Source organism: Psammomys obesus, unplaced genomic scaffold (genome assembly GCF_907164565.1).
Source record: "Psammomys obesus unplaced genomic scaffold, mPsaObe1.curated_primary_1811, whole genome shotgun sequence".
Lineage (NCBI taxonomy): Eukaryota > Metazoa > Chordata > Mammalia > Rodentia > Muridae > Psammomys > Psammomys obesus.
Genome location: NW_026592118.1, coordinates 42,811,399 through 42,832,300, shown reverse-complemented (window position 1 = coordinate 42,832,300; position 20,902 = coordinate 42,811,399). Strand labels below are relative to the sequence as shown.

The 20,902-nt window shown below is 35.6% G+C and overlaps 1 protein-coding gene across 1 annotated transcript in view; it reads left to right on the top strand.

Annotated features, from left to right (window-relative positions):
* The window catches only part of Asz1 (ankyrin repeat, SAM and basic leucine zipper domain containing 1), a 48,230-nt gene that overhangs the window by 4,478 nt on the left and 22,850 nt on the right, over positions 1-20,902 (top strand). Inside the window, exons 3-4 of the mRNA XM_055612870.1 lie at positions 1,311-1,433; positions 3,160-3,271. Of these exons, the coding sequence (XP_055468845.1) occupies positions 1,311-1,433; positions 3,160-3,271 (235 nt within the window). The remainder of the gene's footprint in view (positions 1-1,310; positions 1,434-3,159; positions 3,272-20,902) is intronic.

Genomic DNA, 20,902 nt, shown 5'->3' with positions numbered 1-20,902 from the left:
TGTGTGTGTGTGTGTGTGTGTGTGTGTGTGTGTGTGTGTGTGTGTGTTTTTCTCCAGTAATAACCATATACATTATGACAATTTAACCAAGACAGTTGGAAATTTTACTTGTATAGTCTTATGACTTAGTGTTTCAACAGGAAAAAGGTGAGCCCCTCCAAGTATTTCCTCAATGATATGACTTTTATCATTCTAAGTAGAATGCTGTAGGCAGAGACCATGAAAATCTGCAAATTACAAAGCATTAAAGCCAATGCTGTTAACCATATAATTTCTTTGAAATAGAAAAATATTCTCTTTTCGTTCCTGAAATTGCTAATTTTATGTGTATGGATATTTTCCCTGCATTTTCGTCTGTACACCTTGTATGTTCTTGGTGCCAGGAAAAGGTATTGAAGCCACTGGAACTGGAGTTGTAGACAGTTCTGAGATTCCTCTCTCTTCACTGTTATGGTTTTATTTTTGTATGATATACTTCTAGCTTTCTATTGGTCTCCTTGCCTTCTATCTCATTCTCAACAGTAGCATATTGTTTATAGTATATATTGAACATGATAATATTTAACCTTGGAGTAAAAATTGAATTCTGAATTTCTCAACAGAGCTTCATGGTCTAACCTAACTTTCAGTTTCATACTTTATCAGATACATGAGTTAAATTTTATGTTGGCAAGAACTCAAGAATGTCTTAGGGGCGTATGTGGCACTTTCAACCATACAGCTGTGTGCTACTACCCAGGGAAAATATCTCACTTAAAAGACCACACAGAGAAAGCTAGAATAGAGATACCTATCATATCTTAGATGGTGTATTTATTATGTGGTAAATATTTCTAGTATTGGGTTTCATGGAATCATAAATCTGAAGTTAGCAATGTTATTAATACCAGTACAAGTATTTTTGAAGCCTTTCGTATGAAGAAACCTATAGATAATAAACTATATCCATATATTTTATACATTCTGAGATAACAGTGAGGATTTTAGCTTGTTCTTGTTTTGGTTGTGGGACTTTTAAATTTTTGTTTTTATGGGGCTAGATAGTTATGAGTACTTGCTGCTTTTCTAGAGAGTCTCATATGGAGGCTGACAGTCATCTGTAGTTCCATTCAAGTTCCTGGAGTTTTGATGCCCTCTTTTGGCTTCTGTGGACACTGCACACCAGGGGTGCCTATACATTCGTGCAGATAAACATTTATATAGATATTCATATATGTATAAATTAAATATATGCATATTTAATCATATGTACAATTATATATATAAAGTTAATAATTATTTAAAAGGAATAATTGTGTCTACATTGACAGGCATTGATGTAGATTCCAGCTTCCGGTTTGGGTGGACTCCTCTTATGTATGCCGCTAGTGTGGCCAATGTGGAGCTGGTTCGGTTCCTTTTGGACAGAGGTGCTAATGCAAGCTTTGATAAAGGTAAGATTTTCTAGAAAATTTAACTGACTGTATACTGTAATTCTTTGATTTCTCAACAGTTATACTAAGTGAGAAAGTAAAGTATTTTAAGCAAAAAATCTATTAGTTGTATTATATATAAATATAAAAATTCAAATTTAAAAGATACATGTTTTAAAAACTATATCTCCAAGAAAAAGATTTACAACTTTTATTTTTGTTTATCTTTATAATAAGCTGTGTTATGATGTACTTTTAAATAATATACTATATGATTTAAATTGTTTTTAAAGGAAAAGTGCACTGAAAAGAATATCAAAAAGCCAGCAATTTTGTGAAAAATTATTTGAAAATCACTTTGTATACTCAAAAAGTGAATTATAGTAAAGTCTCTTCATAGATAGTTTATTAAAGCTCTGTTTTCTTGTTCTTCAACACTTCCACTTGGTGCTGTGAGTCCATTCTAATAAGCAAGAGTATCAGGCCTCATCAAGGCTGACTGCAATGGGAAAACAAAGTAAATAAATTGTAATGAATAAATATATAAATAAAATTAAAAAGAAAAAAGCAAGAGTAGATATGTAAATCCAGTTTGCTGCTTTGAAGCAGTGATTAGACTTTATTAAGGTGTTTTTAATAGGTATTTGAATTCCTTTTGTATTTCAGGTATAAGTTTTGTTTCACAATGAATTTCACAGTTTTCATCAACATGAGATACTTGCCAAACTGTTACTACAACGTTGTATATATTTGATAGAAATTCCTCCCTTAGTTACATTCTGACTTAAGATTTTCTTTTTATTATATTATTTGAAAGCATCACTCAATGAAAGCCATATTTAATAAAGAGAGTTTTGGAAGTATGTAAAATCCTCTGTTCAGAAAACATGGTTTTCCTTTTCTATTGAAAATCAGAGAAATAATTATGGTTGTAAGACACATTTTATTTCACAGGATGTACACATAAATTCCTCTGTGTCTATAAGAGCCACATTTAGTAGTGAGGCCTGTTATTTCTTTCATGTCTATAAATTGGCTCTAAGAAAATAATTAAAGCATCATGGTAGTAATACTGTCAGTGATAAAACTGGGTCTATGATAATTATGGTGAGTGTGTGTGTGTGTTTGGTTGTTTTTGTTTTTCTCTAATCCTTATTTCTACCACTAAACAGAGTAGAAATGATTATAAACAAACAAACAACAACAAATTACCTGTGGTGGGTGGAATCAGAAAGATGGCTCAACAGGCAAAGGCACTTGCTGCTAAGCCACACCTCACTATGTGAGTTTAATCCCTGGAACCTACATGACAGAAGGGGAGAACTGATTTTCAGAGGTTCACTTCTAAGCTCTGCATCAGTACAGTTTATGAACAAACCTCAAGGATTATTAGAAGTGAAGCAAAACCAAAGACTGTATCATTATTTTTCCAGTCACAAATTCAACAAGGCAAATTTTAATCCATTAAAACATTACACACAGGCAGTGTAGATATACAAATTCATTCTGCCTAGCCACTTTTTATTCTCTTGAAGAAATGGCAATAGGTGAAGAAAGTTAGAATATGAATTAAACATAGACTTTTAAAATGCAAAAGACCCATTGCCGAGATGGCAAGATCTGCTTGGAGTGATAGAGATGGAAGAGCTGGAGAATTTTAGGGTGCAGTAAGTGCTTAGAATGGTAAAGAGGTTAATTAGAGACACTTCCTGATGTGTGGGATTTCTTTGCTCTTCTACTCACATAGACAAGCTAACCGTTTTGATAACTGCATGCTCTGCTCATGGCTCAGAGGAGCAAGTCTTGAAGTGTGTAGAGTTACTGCTCTCACGAAATGCGGACCCAAATGTTGCTTGTAGGTAAGTGCCTAACTCTGTTGAAAATGTTTTAGCAACCTGTTACACATTTGATAAAATGCATTTTTAAAAATCAATAACATTGTTTACTTGGTCAAAAGGTGAATGAAAATACATCATGAAATCATAGTTTATATTAGATTATCAAAAGGAGATAGCATGCAGGTAAACTTCTGGCTGTTAAATTTTAAAGGACTAAGAATTTGAAATTATGAGGGACAAGAACTCTAAACCTATTTCCGGTGAATCAGAGCCTCAGAAGAACATGGTTGTTGCGTGATAGTACAGTAGAAAAGTTGCTCAAGGTTTTTTTCCATGTAAGAACTAAGAATTTGGATCTGGCAGGATGGACCAGCAATTAAGAGATGTGTATACTGCCCTTGCAAGGACTTAAGGTCAGTTTCCAGAACTCACATGGGTGGCTCACAGCAACCTGTATATGTAGTTTCAAGGAATCCAACACCCTTTTTTCTACTCTTTGGGAACGTGCACTCATTTACATATAGCCACTTACAACATGTATTCACATAATTAAAAACAATACTATACTAAGTATTTTAAGAGTATTGACAGTTTAATTATGCCAGAATATACATGAAAGTATTTTACTTTTCCTATGACTTCACCAGTGAGTTAGGTGAATGCATATATGCAGTAGTAGTAGATTCAAATAGTAAGTGTACCACATATATGTTGAAAAGTCACGATTTTTAATTGACTTCTTGCTCGCCTGGCTTTATTTTCTATTCAGTCTTTCTATTAAATCTATTTGTTTTAGCTAGTCTCCAAAATGAAGAATTAGGAATTAGTACACATAAAACAAATGTCTAATGTGGGTAGAATTATTCATAATTTATTATTTCAAACAGTTACTCTCCATTGCCTCAAATGTAGTAACAATCATGCCAAACTTAGAAGTTTTCTTCCTAATTTAGTGTGCTGCCTGTGAGACCAAAGTAGCGGCCTTGGAAGACACTTACATGGCATTTCTAGATCATTACTAAAGCAAAAAAGTTTTTTATCTCCTAGGACGACTTCTTAAGCAAGATCTGTTTTGCTTTCTATACCACATTGGCAATCTCTAAAGATAGTTCTGATTGTTACTATCTCAAAGATATTGCTAACATTTAGCAGTTTAAGAGTTAGGGATACTCAGTAAATTATCTTATAATTCAAGGGTAACCTCCCCAAGCAAAGGATTACTAACCTTTGTTAGTAATTTAGGTTGTTATTTAGTAATGCTAGGTTGTTTCCTGTTTTCTTCTTCTGATGTCCATCCTCTTTGCCTTTCAGGATGGGGACTGAGCATTTTAGTTAGGGTCCTCTCTTTTGCTTAGTTTGTTTAGATGTACCGATTTTAGTGGGTTTATTCTATGTTGTATGTTTATATGAGTGAGTATATACCGTATGTGTCTTTTTGCTATGTTAGTTAGGATTACTAATCTTTAACTATTGTAAAATATCAATAGTATAAAGTTAAGAAACCCTGATTTAGTGGTAAAAAGGCCAAGCCATATAGATAATCATCACTTAAAATTAAAGATTAAAAATGTTGATATTAAAGTATTTGTAAATTTTTAGCATACCACTTCATAGAAAGATTTTTATTCTTTTTAGAGTATAACTCTTTTTTTAATTTTTATTTAACTTTTATTAATTACACTTTATTCATTTTGTATCCCCCCATAAGCCCCTCCCTCCTCCCCTCCTGGTCCCACCCTCCCCCCCTTTCTGCATACATGCCCCTCCCCAAGTCTACTGATAGGGGAGGTCCTCCTAACTCTTCAGTGTAAATTTTTGATCTATTGTACCTTGAAATTGAGACAGACAATCAAGACATTAGTTGAATAGAGCCCGTGGGTACTCTCATTTAGATTTATACATTTGGAAGTGGCCTAAAATAAGACTTGCCTCTCTGGATTCATTGACACACTGATTTTGCTATGTGTTCCTCAGTTTTTGTTTTTCTTTTTACTTTCACTACTTTCATGTGATACTGTAGATAGTAGTCAGGCATGGCAGTAGATGGCTGTTAGTCTTAGCAAGCAGGGGTCCAAAGCAGGTTGGAGGGATTATGAGTTTAAGGTCAAGCCTATACCACTTACAGAAAGACTGTACCCGCAGTAAGTGATGAAACCTTTGCCCTCTCACTGTCTGGCTTATAAGCATGATGAAGGAGACAACAAGCCAGCCAGTGTAGTAGGTTCTTCTAGTCTGCCTCTACAACAACGAGGTGTCATCTTTTAGATATAGAGGATAGACCTGAAATGATGTGTGTCATATAAAAGGAAAACAGTCTCAGGACAGAGGAGAATACTGTGAGATTTGGAGGGAACCATATAGGTAAATCATGAACAATGGGAAAAAAATTGAAACCTATTTGAATATTGGAAGTTTTAGTTTCATGTAATATGTATAAAATATGCCAGAGATAAATGCAACAAGGAACTATCACTCAGATGACAAGAAAAACAAACATTTAGATGAATTTATATAAATGGCTTTATATATATATATATGTATGTATTTCTATAAAGTTATTTGCTAACTTTGAAAGGCAAAATTTAAAGCTAAGCTAGGGGAGCATATGTGGTTACAGCATTGCTGCCAACATTGATCTATTCTCTACCCCCACCTGCTAATGGAGACAAGAACCTTGAATGGTTTCTTTGGATACCACTGGCTTATTCACACCTGTATATTAACCTTCCTGGGTGCCTATTAGAAGATCGTGCTTTGTGCCTGTGATTGCTGTTTGTGTACTTGAGCAATTACTGTGTGGGTGCTGAATCTTATTACCAAATGTTTGTGTGTTTTCACTTTTTTCTTTTTAACCATTATAATTCCTTGTTATGTTTTCCTCCCTCCTTCCTTTTCTCCTTCCTTTCTTTCTTCTCTCCCTCCCTGCTTTCTTCCTTCCTTTCTGTCTGGGTTCATTTTTCTAGACTGTTACCTTTCGTTTGATAAAGTTCAAATCAAGTTGTTGGTGTGTAGTAAGTGAAACACTTGTAGGTGACATGACATTGAAGTATTCAGTCTTCACTGTCTGCTAGTAGTCTTTCTGGTTCAGGGATATTCCACCTACCAATAAAAGACAGAAAAATAGATCACCCAGCACCCAGCAACGTAGAATATCCCTATGGGAGTTCCTGTTGTCTCATAGATCTATGAATTCTAACCTGTTTCCAGAGTCAACAGCCTTTACAGAGTTTGTTGCTCTGAGTGCTGATCATGTTCTTTACTTGCCTATTTAGTTGACAAGGGAGGAAGCTTTCAAACAGTTCTCTAACAAAGAAGCCTAAAAATCAAAACAAATACAACTTAGCCTTTTCATAGTGGTCCTTTCATTTTCATTAGAACATGAAAATTGTACACTTAAAGGTAAGCATTTAATATTCAGGGTTTTCTTGAGACAGGGTTTCGCTATGTATCCCTGGCTTGCTGGAACTGGCTGTGTAGATTAGGCTAGCTGCAGCCTAAAAGTGCCTCTTTAATACTGGTATTAAAGATCTGTGTCACCATACCCAGCTATAGCACAATTCTTAATTTTTTCAATATTGCCGCTGCTGCTGCTGCTGCAGCTGCTGAATTTTGTTGTAAATAAATAACTTAGTGTTCAAATCTGAGGCTAAGAAAATGGTTCAACAGGAGAAGTACTTGCTCTAGAAGCCTAATGATCGAATTCCAGAAACCAACATAATGGTGGAAGGAGAGAATGTATGATCGCCACATTCTTGATGTTGGCACAGGTTTATCACACCCAAACATCATAACATTGCATTAACTTACCAAATTAGTACCATTACTAAAATGGTGAGTTAATCTCATTTACTTTTCTAGCTTCTTTTAAAAATTGTAGCACTATTTTTTATTAAATTTTTAATTTTTATATTAATTACAGTTTATTCATTTTGTATTCTAGCTGTTGTCCCCTCCCTCCCAGTCTCACCCTCCCTCCCTCATCTCTTCCTTGCCCCTCTCCAAGTCCACTGATAGGGGAGGTCCTCTTTCCATCTGACCCTGGCTTATCAGATCTCATCAGGACTGGCTGCATTGTCCTCCTCTGTGATATGGCAATCCTGCTCCCCCATCAGGGGAAGGTGATCAAAGAGCCAGCCACTGAGTTCATGTCAGAGACAGTCCCTGTTCCCCTTACAAGGGTACCCACTTAGATACTGAGCTGCCATGGGCTACTTCTGAGCAGAAGTTCTAGATTATATCCATGAATGGTCCATGGTTGGAGTATCAGTCTCAGAAAAGACCCCTGGTTTTTGGTTCTGTTGGTCTACCTGTGAAGCTCCTGTCCTCTCCAGGTCTTTCTCTCTCCCCCTTCTTTGATAAGATTCCCTGCACTCTGCCCAAAGTTTGGTTATGAATCTCAGCATCTGCTTTGATTCATTGCTGGGAAGAGTCTTTCAGAGGCCCTCTGTGATAGGCTTCTGTCCTGTTTCCTGTTTTCTTCTTCTTCCAATGTCCATCCCATTTGTCTTTCTGAGTGAAGATTGATGATCTTACCCAAGTATCCTCCTTCTTGCTTAGCTTCTTTAGGTGTACAGATTTTAGTATGTTTATCCTACATTATATGTCTAATATCCACTTAAAAGTGAGTTTATACCATGTGTGTCTTTCTGTTTCTGGGATACCTCACTAAGGATATTGCCAACATCAAACTAAAAGGAGAGAAACTTAAATTAATCCCACTGAAATCAGGGACAAGGCAAGGCTGCCCACTCTCTCCATATCTCTTCAATGTAGTACTTGAAGTCCTAGTTAGAGCAATAAGACAACTAAAGGAGATCAAGGGGATACAAATCGGAAAGGAAGAAGTCAAATTATCACTATTCGCACATGATATGATAGTATACATAAGCGACCCCAAAAATTCAACCAGAGAACCTTCAGCTGATAAACACCTTCAGCAAAGTGGCTGGATACAAAATTAACTCAAAAAATTAGAAGCCCTCCTGTATACACAAAACAAAAAGGCCAAGAAAGTAATTAGGGAAACAACACCCTAATTACAATAGCCACAAATAACATAAAATAGCTTGGTGTGACTCTAACCAAGCAAGTGGAAGACCTGTTCAAAAAAAAAAAAAATTCAAGTCTCTGAAGAAAGAAATTGAAGAAGGTATCAAAGATATAAAGATCTCCTGTGCTCATGGATCGGTAGGATTAACATAGTGAAAATGGCCATCCTACCAAAGAAATCAACAGATTCAGTGCAGTTCATATCAAAATACCAACACAATTCTTTACAGACCTTGAAAGAAAAATTCTCAAATTCATATGGAAAAACAAAAAACCCAGAATTGCTATAATGATCCTGTACAACAACAGATTATCTAGAGCTAGCTCTATCTCTGATCTCAAGCAGCACTACTTTTTATAACTTATTATTCCTTGAAAATATTTCAAACTCTAAGCTAAAACTTTGTAACATGGTAAATGTGACATCTAGATCGATCAGTACTGTTATCTAAGATGTTTGTGAGCTTTTGTTTTTCCCCTGTTGGTAACAGTTCTTAATGACCAGGTGCCAGTTGTTAGATATTAAAAATTACTATAGGAATAATATGAGGCATTCATTCATATGTTATTAAAATTTGCTTATTCTAAAAGTGCCTGGGATATTATCAGTTCTGGAATCATGTCATTTTAAGTTTGGATATTGAGGTTCTCTAGACCATTTTGGAGGTATGAACATGAACATTTTTTTTCACCTAGAAGATACTATTTCTTCAGTCCCAGCTTACTTTGTCTTAAGTATGATTTATCAAGCAATTTACCATATCCCAGGACTGTTGACTTAATTCTGATATTCAAAGCCATTTTCCCATTGACTTCTGTGAACTGGCAAGGGTACTGTAGCAAAAACAGTTGTAAATGTTAGCTTTAACACTGGCTTTTGCTCTCTGGATTTCAGTTCCGTGAGTCCTTGCTGTTTGTGTTTTCAAGAAAAGTTAATTTTTATGAAAATATAACTGCCTTAGGTACCTTCACAGCTTTGATCCAAATTAACTTACCATGTCTACAAAGAGAAATTAACATCGTTTCATTTTAATTTATTTTTATATTTTCAACTGTTTTAGTATATGCATGGTGATTTTTTTTTTAATTTTCTGTGTGGATTTCCTTTGTAGTTTCTTTTTTCAAAATAACAATTTAACATTTCATAAGTTTTCCATGTTAGTACAAAGAAATCTACTTTATTCTTTGATTATTATATTTCTTTCTTTGTTTTTAATGACAAAGAACTAACAACTTGAAAGTAATTTGTAAAATTAATGCTGTAAGACAGAAACCCCAATTATATTTTTTTAAATATTATTGATTTAAATGCTTATCAGGCAAAGATTTTCTCTCACTGTGTAGGCTCTTTTCACCCTGCTTATAGTCTCCTTTGCCATGCAGACATTTTTTCATTTCCTGTATTCCATTAGTTAATAATTTACTGGGTAATTTATTGTGCTGTTGGCGTCTTGTGAATAAACTCCTTGTCCTGTTACTATATTTTAAGGTGCATTTTCTATGCTTTCCCCTAAAAGTTTGAGTGCTCCAACTTTGTGGAGTCCATATCTTCGGGATCAAACTTGTGTGACAGGCTTATATGTAATATTGTGCCATCTTATCACACAGGTTTTTTTTTTTTTAAGGAAATGTTTATCTATGTTGTCTAAATAATGCTTATAAATCAGTGTTAAATGGAGCTGACATTTTTATCGTTAAAGTAGTAATAAGCCTTGTCAAAGCATTTGTAACTTAATATTTTTTTTGTTTTTAGAATTTGTGAGGTTTCTCCCTAGTTTGCTGAAAATACAAAATATATAGAATTCTTATATTTAGAAGATACTTTTTCTGTCAAAGAATTTTGTTAAATTGAGATTTCTCAGCCATGAGATAGGAGTTTTACAAACTCATGTAGCATTTAATCTCAGTAGATGTTTTATTACCATTGATAAATAAGGACACATTAACTAATGCTCAAGGTTTTGACGTAATCGCTGTGTGTTTATTAACTTGTTGAATATTATTGCTTACTCTTAAAAAAAAAAGAAGAAGAAGAAACCCTGGGAATTTTTTACTTACTTTCTTTATAACTAAATTTATAAATTTAGTTATGTCACTAGAGCAGCTTGGTAGAGTTAATATAACATTGAGTTACAATGAGAGCATGCTTCTAGTTTAAAAAATGTGTGGCACAGATCACCTTTGAAAACACCAGCAGATGTCATGACAGTATTCTTCCAGAGAAGTTTTAAAATTGTCAATTTACAAAACATTACTGGAAATGACCATTTGTTTCCTGATTTTCTTCCTTTTCTTTTTAAACCTACATATATATAGTTGTCATGTTGTTGTGAATATTTAAATAACAAACAAGTCCTTGGAGTAAACACAATTGTCCCATGCCTGAAGAAATTCATTCTGTTCTCTCAGAGATAGTGAGGAAGTAGTTTAATAAAGACCCCAATCCTTCTAAAAATGGGTTTTTGTGAATACTTAATAACTTTGCCTTTGTCTGAAACTCGGCTGTATTCAGGTTATCAATACACTGTCCTTATTAAACATCATGTTGATGACATTAAGTAGTATGCAATTTAACGTTCTGATGTCATATGGTGGGAAGGAGGAATATCTCATGAGCCAGGTTTCTAAGGTTTGAGCTTCTACTTCATGTATTTCTAACTCTATAATTTTGTTGTTTATCTTTTCAGCTCTGTTTTTATAATAAAAGCATCAAATTATGAAGGTCCTTTTCTGTTTTGAACTATTCCTTGATATAGAATAAGGCACCCAAATGTTACCCTAGCAAAGATGTGCATATTAATTCTGTAAAAGACTTCCAGGAGTAGATTGCTTTAAAAGTTCATACACTTAAAATGGGTAAAAAAAAAAAAAATTGCAGAAGAACTGTTTGTCAGTTCATATTGTAAAACTCACTGAAAGAAATTTCACTTTATGCCCTTGTCAGTGTATAAATAAGTTGTGTGCATGAGTATGTTGCTAAGAATCACCTTTTATTAGCTTTCACTTAAAATAAAAACCGTAAAATACTGCCAAACCAAGTCCAAGAACACAGAAAAGATATCATCCACCATGACGAAGTAGGCTTCATCCCAGGCATGCAAGGGTGGTTCAATATACAGAAATTGATCAGGGGAATCAATCATATAAACAAACTAAAGGAGAGAAACCACATGATCATCTCCTTAGATGCCTAAAAGCATTTGACAAAATAGAACACCCATTCATGTTTAAAGTCTTAGAGAGGTCAGGGATACAAGGCACATACCTAAACATAGTAAATACAATCTACAGCAAGCCTAAAGCCAACATGAAACTAAACAGAGAGAAACTTAAATAAATCTCACTGAAATCAGGGACAAGGTAAGGCTTCCCACTCTCTCCTTATCTCTTCAACACTGTACTTGAAGTCCTAGGTAGAGCAATAAAACAACTAAAGGAGATCAAGGGCGATACAAATCGGGAAAGAAGAAGTCAAATTATCACTATTCGCAGATGATATGATAGTACACATGAGTGCGCCAAAATTCAACCACATAACTCCTTTAGCTGATAAACACCTTCAGCAAAGTGGCTGGATACAAAAATAACTCAAAAAAATCAGTAGACTTCCTGTTTATGAAAGACAAAAGGTCCTAGAAGGAAATCAGGGAAACAACACCCTTCACAATAGCCCCAAATAACATAAAGTACCTGGTGTGACTCTAACCAAGCAAATGAAAGACCTGTTTGAAAAAAAACTTCAACTCTCTGAAGAAAGAAATTCAAGAAGATATCAGAAGATAGAAAGATCTCCCATGCTCATGGATTGGTAGGATTAACATAGTGAAAATAGCCATCCTGCCAAAAGAAATCTACAGACTCAATGCAGTTTCCATCAAAATACCAACACAATTCTTTACAGAACTTGAAAATGCAATTCCCAATTTCATATGGTAAAACAAAAAACCCAGAGTTGCTAAAATAATCCTATAAAACAACAGGTCACCTGGAGGTATATCCATCCCTGATCTCAAGCTGTACTGTAGAGCAACAGTATTAAAAACTGCATAATACTGGCATAGAATCAGAAAGGTGGATCAATGGAATCAAATAGAAGACCCAGAAATAAACCCACACACCCATGGATACTTGATTTGACAAAAGAATCGAAACCACACAATGGAAAAAAGATAACATCTTCAAAAAATGGTGCTGGTCTAACTGGATGTCTCCATGTAGAAAAATGCAAATAGATCCATATTTATCACCCTGCACAAAACTAAAGTCCAAGTGGATCAAAGACCTCAACATAAAACTAGACACACTAAATTTGTTAGAAGAGAAAATGGAGAAGAACCTTGACCTCATTGGCACAGGAGACAACTTCCTAAACAGAACACCAATAGCACAGGCCCTAAAAAGTGGATATTAGACATAATATAGGATAATCATACTAAAATCTGAACAACTAAAGAAGCTAAGCAAGAAGGAGGACCCTGGGTAAAATGTCCAATCTTCATTCAGAAAGGTAAACAGGATAGAGTTTGGAAGAAGGTGAAAATAAAGAACAAGACCGGAGCCTACCACAGAGAGACCCTGAAAGACTCTACCCAACAGGCTGAGACTCATAGCCAAATTTTGGGCAGAGTGTAGGGAATCTTATTAAAGAAGGGGGAGATAGAAAGATCTAGATGCCTGCCATTGAGTTCCTGTCAGAGGTAGTCCCTGTTCCCCGTACTATGGGAAACCAATTGGTTACTGAGCTACCATGGGCTACATCTGAGCAGAGATTTTAGGTTATATCCATACATGGTCCTTGGTGGAGTGTCAGTCTCAGAAAAGACCGCTCTTTGACCTCTCCACTCCCCAAGGGAGGAGTAGCCCTGCTAGGCCACAGAGGAGGACTTTGCAGCCAGTCCCGAAGATACCTCATAAAACAGGGTCAGTTGAAAGGGGAGGAGGTCCTCCCCAAGCAGTGAACTTGGAAAGGGGCAGGGAGGAGATGAGGGAGGGAGGGTGGGATTGGGATGGAATGAGGGAGGGGGATATAGCTGGGATACAGAGTAAATAAAATGTAACTAATAATAAAAATAAAATAAAAAAGAAAGATCTGGATGGCTCTTTGAGCTCCATATGAAGAACAACAGAACGAAAAAAATCTGGGCATAGGGTTCTTTTCTGAGACTAATTTTCCAAGCAAGGACTATTCATGGAAATAACCTGGACCAGCTGCAAAGAGGTAGCCCATGGCAGCTCAGTCTCCAAATGGCCTCCCTAATAAGGGGAGCAGGGGTTATCTCTGACATTAACTCAGTGGCTGGTTCTTTGAACACCTCCCCTTGAGCAGTTTGACCAGGCCACAGAGGAAGACTGTGAAAGACAGTCCTGATGAGACCTGATAGGCTAGGGTCAGATGGAAGGGGAGGAGGTCCTCCACTATCCGTGGAGAGGAGGAAAAAAGGGAGGGTGGGCAGGATTGGGAGGGGGCAAGGGTGAGGCTACAGCTGGGATACAAAGTGAATAAATTGTAATAAATAAAAAATTATATTAAAAAATCAGCAATCAATAAATGGGACCTCATGAAACTGAAAAGCTTCTGTAAAGGAAAGGACACTATCATGAGAACAAAAAGACAGCCCACAGACTGGGAAAGGATCTTCATCAACCCTGTATGTGACAGAGAGCTAATATCCTTAATACATAAAGAACTCAAAAAGTTAAAAAGCAACAAATCAAGTAATCCAATTAAATAATGGGGTACAGAGCTAAACAAAATTCTCAATAGACGAATATCCAATGGCAGAGAAAAAGAAATGCTTAATATTCTTAGTCATCAGGGAAATGCAAATCAAATGATCCTGAGATTCCACCTTTCATCCATCAGAATGGCTAAGATCAAAATCTCAAGTGACAACACATGCTGGAGAGGATGTGGAGAAAGGGGAACCCTCCTCCATTGCTGGTGGGAATGTAAACTTGTACAACCACTTTGGAAATCAACCTGGCATTTTCTCAGAAAATTAGGAATAGCGCTTCCTCAAGATCCAGCTATATCACTCCTAGGCATATACCCAAAATATGTTCAAGTACACAACAAGGACATTTGTTCAACCATATTCTTAGCAGCTGTATTCATAATAGCCAGAATCTAGAAACAACCTAGATGTTCCTCAATGGAGGAATAGATACAGAAATTGGTACATTTACACAATGGATTACTATTCAGCTATTAAAAACAAGGAAATCATGAAATTTGCAGGCAAATGGTGGGAACTAGAAAAGATCATTTTGAGTGAGGTATTTCAGAAGTAGAAAGACACACATGGTATATACACTTATAAGTGGATATTAGACATATAATATAGGATAAACATACTAAAATCTGTACACCTAAAAAAGCTAAGCAAGAAGGAAGAGCCTGGATAAGATGATCAATCCTCATCCAGAAAGGCAAATGGGATGGACTTCGAAAAAGGGAGTAAACAGGACACAGAACAGGAGCCAACCACAGAGGGCCTCTGAAAGGTTCTACCCAGCAGGATATTAAAGCAGATGCTGAGACTCATAGCCAAACTTTTGAGTAGAGTGCAGAGAATCTTATGAAAGAAAGGGGAGATGAAAGACCTGGAGGGGACAGGAGCTCCACAAGGAGAGCAACAGAACCAAAAAAATTGGGCCAAGGGGTCTTTGCAGACTGATACTCCAACCACGGACCATGCATGGAGAAAACTTAGAACCTCCGCTCAGATGTAGCCCATGGCAGCTCAGTGTTCAAGTGGGTTTCCTAATAATGGGAACAGAGACTGTTTCTGACATGAACTTGGGAGCTGGCTCTTTGATCACCTCCCCTTGAGCTTGAGTAGGGAGCAGCCTTAGCAGGCCACAGAGGAAGACAATGCAGCCAGTCCTGATGAGACCTGATAGGCTAGGGTCAGATGAAAGTGGAGGAAGTCCTTCCCTATCAGAGGACTGGGGGAGGGGCATGTGAGGAAAAGAGGGAGGGAGGGTGGGAATGTGAGAGGGGCACAAGAGAGGGGCTACAGCTGGGATATAATGTGAATAAATTATAATTACTAAATTTAAAAAGAGAAAATGTAATAAATAAATACCATAGCTTTTCTTTTAAATATAGGTTAATTGTTGATAATCATTTTTCATTGGGATACTTAGTCCATTATCATTTCTGTTGTAGTTATCATTTAGTGAATGCACTTTTTTCTAATTTTGATTGAGTATTGAGCTTTTTATTGTTCTTATTCAACTCCCATTTTTTCAGTGTTTCGTTTTTCTATTGTTTTTGATTGACTACCCTAGAAATTACAACACCAACTCTTTACTTATTAAAATCTGCGTAAATTAGCACTTTTATCAATTCCTGCATAGTGTAGGAATCTTAAAATGTTTTAATTCCATTTGTCTTTTGTGTGTATTGCCATGTATTTAAGTTTATATTTGACATTCACAATTCATTACTATTATTTTAGTATGTTAGAAATTATGCTGTTAACTTTTAATTTTCCCGCATAATTATCTTCTCTGGTGTTCTTCATTTCTGCCCTGTATTTTGTTTCCATCAGTAATCATTTTGCTTTTAGCAATATGTGTGCCTATAAATATGCATATGTGTAAGTAACAACAAGTAATGAAAAACAGGGCCATGAATTTGCAAGTTACTTTCTTTTACTACCTATTAAAACATGCTGTTGTACTTTCTGATGTTTCTTTTGAAAAGTCAAGCAATTCTTATGTTTGATCCTTTTAAGATACTGTGGTTTTGCTCTTTTTTGTTTTAATTTTCAGGGGGATTTGAACTGGAATTTCAGGTGTGCACTACCATACCCAACTCTTGGCCTTTTTTCTTTTTTTAAGCAGCTAGCTATAATATCCATAGTTAGAGTTTTCTTTGTATTTACTGAACTTTTCCAATCTCCGCATATTTAATCTACTTTTTAAAAATAATAGCAACAGCAAGTTGCATTCTGTTGTATATTCTTGTTATGTATCAATTTGTGTACATGAGAATGTATACATGTACAATGTTTCGTGTGGTCACACGGGCACACTGAGGTATTCTAGAAGATACAGAATCAGTTTCACAACTTGTCATTATCATTACCTCTGGTGATGATTCATATCTCTCTTTGCATGTCTAGATCTGCAGTTAAAGCAATTGAAAACACTTTTTTGCCTTTCAAAAATAAGTGTGTAAGTTTCCTTTTTTAAGTACTCAGAAACATTATTTCAGATAAAAATTTTCTGATTGAAAAAACTAAAGTACATATACTTTTCAGAATAAAATGGGCTCCATTTTCAATTCATACCTTCTGTTATGTTTAGATCTGAGGCCCAATATAATTAATGTTGCCTTTGTATCTTCATTGCAAGGCCAAAGAATAAAAAATATAACAACATAAACTTGCAACTCTAAAAGCAATGGTTCATATGCTAATTTCCTGAGCATTTTTAAAATTTATTTATCATTGTGCATGTGTATGTTATCTCTGTGTAGGCAGGAACATTGGGCAGCATCCGTGTGGAGGTCAGAGGACAACTTTGTGAAAGAAGTTCTCTCCTTCCACCCTTACTGTGTTCTGGAAATAAACCTTGCATCACACAGCAGCAGGTGCCACCTCCCCAGCCCTGTGCATTCTTAGTATATTTTATGAACACGAGTATCTTTATTCCATATCTTGGTTAGCTGTTACCTTCTTTAAAAGTATTTATTTCTTGCTTTCTGGACTCTGCTGTTTTCTACTGAAAAGTCAGATGTTGCTCTTATTATTGATCTTTTAAGATTTCCTCCCCTAGCTCTAGGTTCCTGGTGCCAGAATCTGTAGGAAGGCAGGTTCTTCCTACAAAATGCTGTTTTCCTTACTACTCGTCCTTCGCGCACTCCTTCTCCAGGAGAGAAAAATGTATCCTCCTTAAGAGGTGCCTTTGAACCATGCAGAGCATGTATTCTGTCACTTGTGATCCCAGACTTCTCTAAGTCTGTTGCTTGATGCTTTATTTAGTTTTGGAAATGTGTCCGTCATTAAGATCCTGTCTTTGTCTCATTCTCTGTTCTGTAATTGGGATTTAGACCATCACACCATATCCCGTTTGATTACTAACTCAAAGCTCTGCTTGCCTCTGCCTACTTTTTTTTTCTTAAACATGGTAATCAGTGGTACATGCACACACAGACACATACACACACAGTAAAATATCAATCAAAATTATTCTAAGGTGTATTTCCGATTTTTTTTTAAAGCTATGCATCTCATTTTGTTGCGTGCTTTGGGTTTTGACCACTTGATTTATCTCCTAGAAGTTCTGGAAATTTTTAAGATTTTTAATAGATGTTAATATTTCCTATAAGTATTTGTACTAGTCTTCCAGTTTCTTCTGACCTATGTAGTTAGTAGTTTTCTTAGAAGAAGGACAGATTATTTTAATGAGTCAGCTGGGTCAGGATTACTCTTACTTATAAGTCTTTAGTAGACTTTTACCTGAACCCTTCTCCCTTTGGAAATAACAAATGCCAGATGTGTTGGAATGCTAAAATCCTCTTAACATCTGGCTTTGTCTTGTTCTGAAGTTCCTTTCCACAATACACAGGTTGTCTACGTGTAGGAAATAGAAAAATAAAATGTCAAATAGACCTCATTATTGATTCTGGATCACATTTCTATTGTTGTACTATTTTCCGATTTGTTTTTAACCAATGTCTTTTATTTACTATTTCCAGATTTTTTTTCTGGTCAATGTATTTTATTTATCAATTAAGTTTTTTGAGTTAGCATACAAAGTGATTGCTTTTATTATGGCATTTCATATATGTACATATATGTGTCATTACATTTCGTTCTTTCTCTTCCCCACTGTCTACAGCTTGCTGATCTTCTTTCTGCCAAATAGTCACACCTGCTGTCCTGCTGTACTCATGCTATATGCGTGGTTACCCTCACTGTCTCCTGTCTTCCCTTGTTAAGACTTTGTCTTCCTCTTCCAAGGTTCTTCTTTATCACACACACACACAGAGACACACACACCTTACATCTAAAGTCTTCATGTGAAAGAAAATGTGCAGTATTTGTCTGACTTGGTCTTATTTCATCCAAGATGGTGCCTGTAAGTTCTAATCACTTTTCTGTAAATTTATGCTTTCATGTTTGTGTTACTGCTGAAAAGTGGCGTTTTATCTATGTAATGCATTTTCCTGGAAAGGTCATCTGTTGTTGAACACTTGCCCTTGCTTCATTTGTTAGCTATTATGAAGAGAGCAGCAATGAAATGTCATGTTGAGTTATTTCTGTGGTAAGACTTAGGGGTTATTGGAGTAGGTTAGCTGGATCATGTGACTTTTAGACTTTTTTTTTAATTTGAGGAACCTCTGTACTGACTTCCACAGTGGCTAGACTAGTTTAGAATCCCACCAGAAGTGTATATGGGCTCTTTGTCTGTATCTTCACTTGCGTTTGTATTCTTCATGTTGATAACTTTAACATATCAGCTACATCTAGAAATTTACCCATTTCCCTTACTCTTTTAGTTTAGAGCAATATAGGTTTATAGAGTATAACTTAATGATTTTATGAATTTTGTAGGTACCTGTAGTAATGTCTCCATTTTCATCTATAATTTTATTAATTTATGTCTTCTGTATCTTTGTTTTGACTAAGACTTCAGAACCTTTACTTCATTGAGTCTTTGTATTTTTGTTCCTATTTTATTTATTTCTGCCATAATCAATTATTTCGTGACATCTATTGATTTTCATCTATTTGTTTTTATTTTTCTAAGTTTCAAAGGTGTATCGTTGAGTATGAGATATTTTGAATTTTTTAAAGTAGACGTTTGCAGCTATAAACTTTCATTAGGAATGCTTTTACTGCATCCCATAGATTTTGGTATATTGTTTAGGTTTTTTTGTTGTTGTTGTTTTGTCACATGGACATAAGCTATAGTCATCTAGGAAGAGGGAACATCAGTTGAGGAATTGCCTCCATCAGATCGGCTTGTGGGCAAGCCTTTGGTGCATTTTTGTTGTTAATGATTGATGTGGGAGGGTCTAGCATCCTTTGGACAGGATCCTGGGCCATTGGTCCTATGTTATAGAAGAAAGCAAACTGAGCCAGCCATGGAGGGAAGCTTGCGGGGCAATGTTTCTTCATGGCTTCTGCTTCAGTTCCTGCCTCCAGATTCCTGACTCAAGTTTTTCCTTGGCTTCCTTCAGTAGATTATGAGCCAGAATATTTAAGCCAAATAAATTCTTTATTTCCTAAGTCATTTTAAGTCACGCTGTTTTACCATAGCAATAGGAACCCTAAGATCATTCTGTTCTCAATTTCCTTCCTGATTTATTTGATTACCAGTCCCATCAACCAGAAGCATATTGTTCGATATTCATGAGTTTGTGTATATTTGTAGTTTTTGATTTTCATTTCTAGTTTTATCCCTTGGCAGCTATAACATAGTAATTATTTCAGTTTTCTAGTATTTACTAAAACTTGTTCTGTATCCTACTATAGGGTAATTTTTAATAAAATTTCCACGGACTACTAAAAGAGTATAATGTTTTGATAGAATGTTCTATAAATGCTTCCTAAGTACATTTGATTTATTATATTATTTAATTCAAATGTTTCTCTGCTTAATTATTTTAAGAATGATCTGATTATTGGTGAAAGAGAGTTATTCAAACCACCACTACTATTGTCTTAGTGCTAATCTATATTTTTATATACAGTTACATTTCTATTATAAAATTGGAGGCACTGAGTTTTTGTGTATATTTGTTAGAATTATAACATCATCTTGAATTATTGTTTTCTACCACTATGACATAACCTTTACCTTTTCTGAATAATTTTGGCTTGAAGTCTACTTGTTTTAATATATAACAGTAGCATCTGCTTTCTTCATAGTTCCATTTGCTTTGAATATTTTTTTTCAGCTTTTGCCCAAAGTTGTTTCTCTTTGATGGTGAAGTATTTCTTTTGATGAGGTGAATGAGACCATTGATACTTAAATTTGTTATTGAAAGGACTCTATTAGTGTCTGTCATTTACTGTATTTTGTAGCTTCTGGTGATTTTTTATTCCTCAGTGGCCAAATTTCTGTTCTAAAGCAAGATTTATTCTTTTCTATAATCTCTGGGTTTTTTTTTTCTCTCTTCAGTGCAAAGGATTTCATTGATTACTTTTTGTAGTGCTAACTTAACAATCATGAATTCCTTTAGTTTGTGCTTATCATGGAAACTTTTTCCTGGCTTGGCCCTTCAGTGCTTGGAATGCAGCATTCCATACTGTCCTGGCTCTTAGGGCTCCTGTTGTTGGATCTTCTGTAATATACAGGCATATACACCCCTGTCTGTACTTCTGTTCAGACAGAAGTTCTGTCTTGCATCTTTTTGTCCTCTAGTCTTTGTATTTTATCTAGAATATATCATGGGGTGGTTCTTTTCCTGCCAGGTCTGTTTGGTAGTATAATGCCTACTGAATCCTGGATGGTGAGCTCATTCTCTTGATCTGCTAACTTTTCTTATAATGAATTCCCGAGGGCAGATTGATTACTTAAGAAGATAAGAGGGAAGTGTGTGTGTGTGTGTGTGTGTGTGTGTGTGTGTGTGTGTGTGTGTGT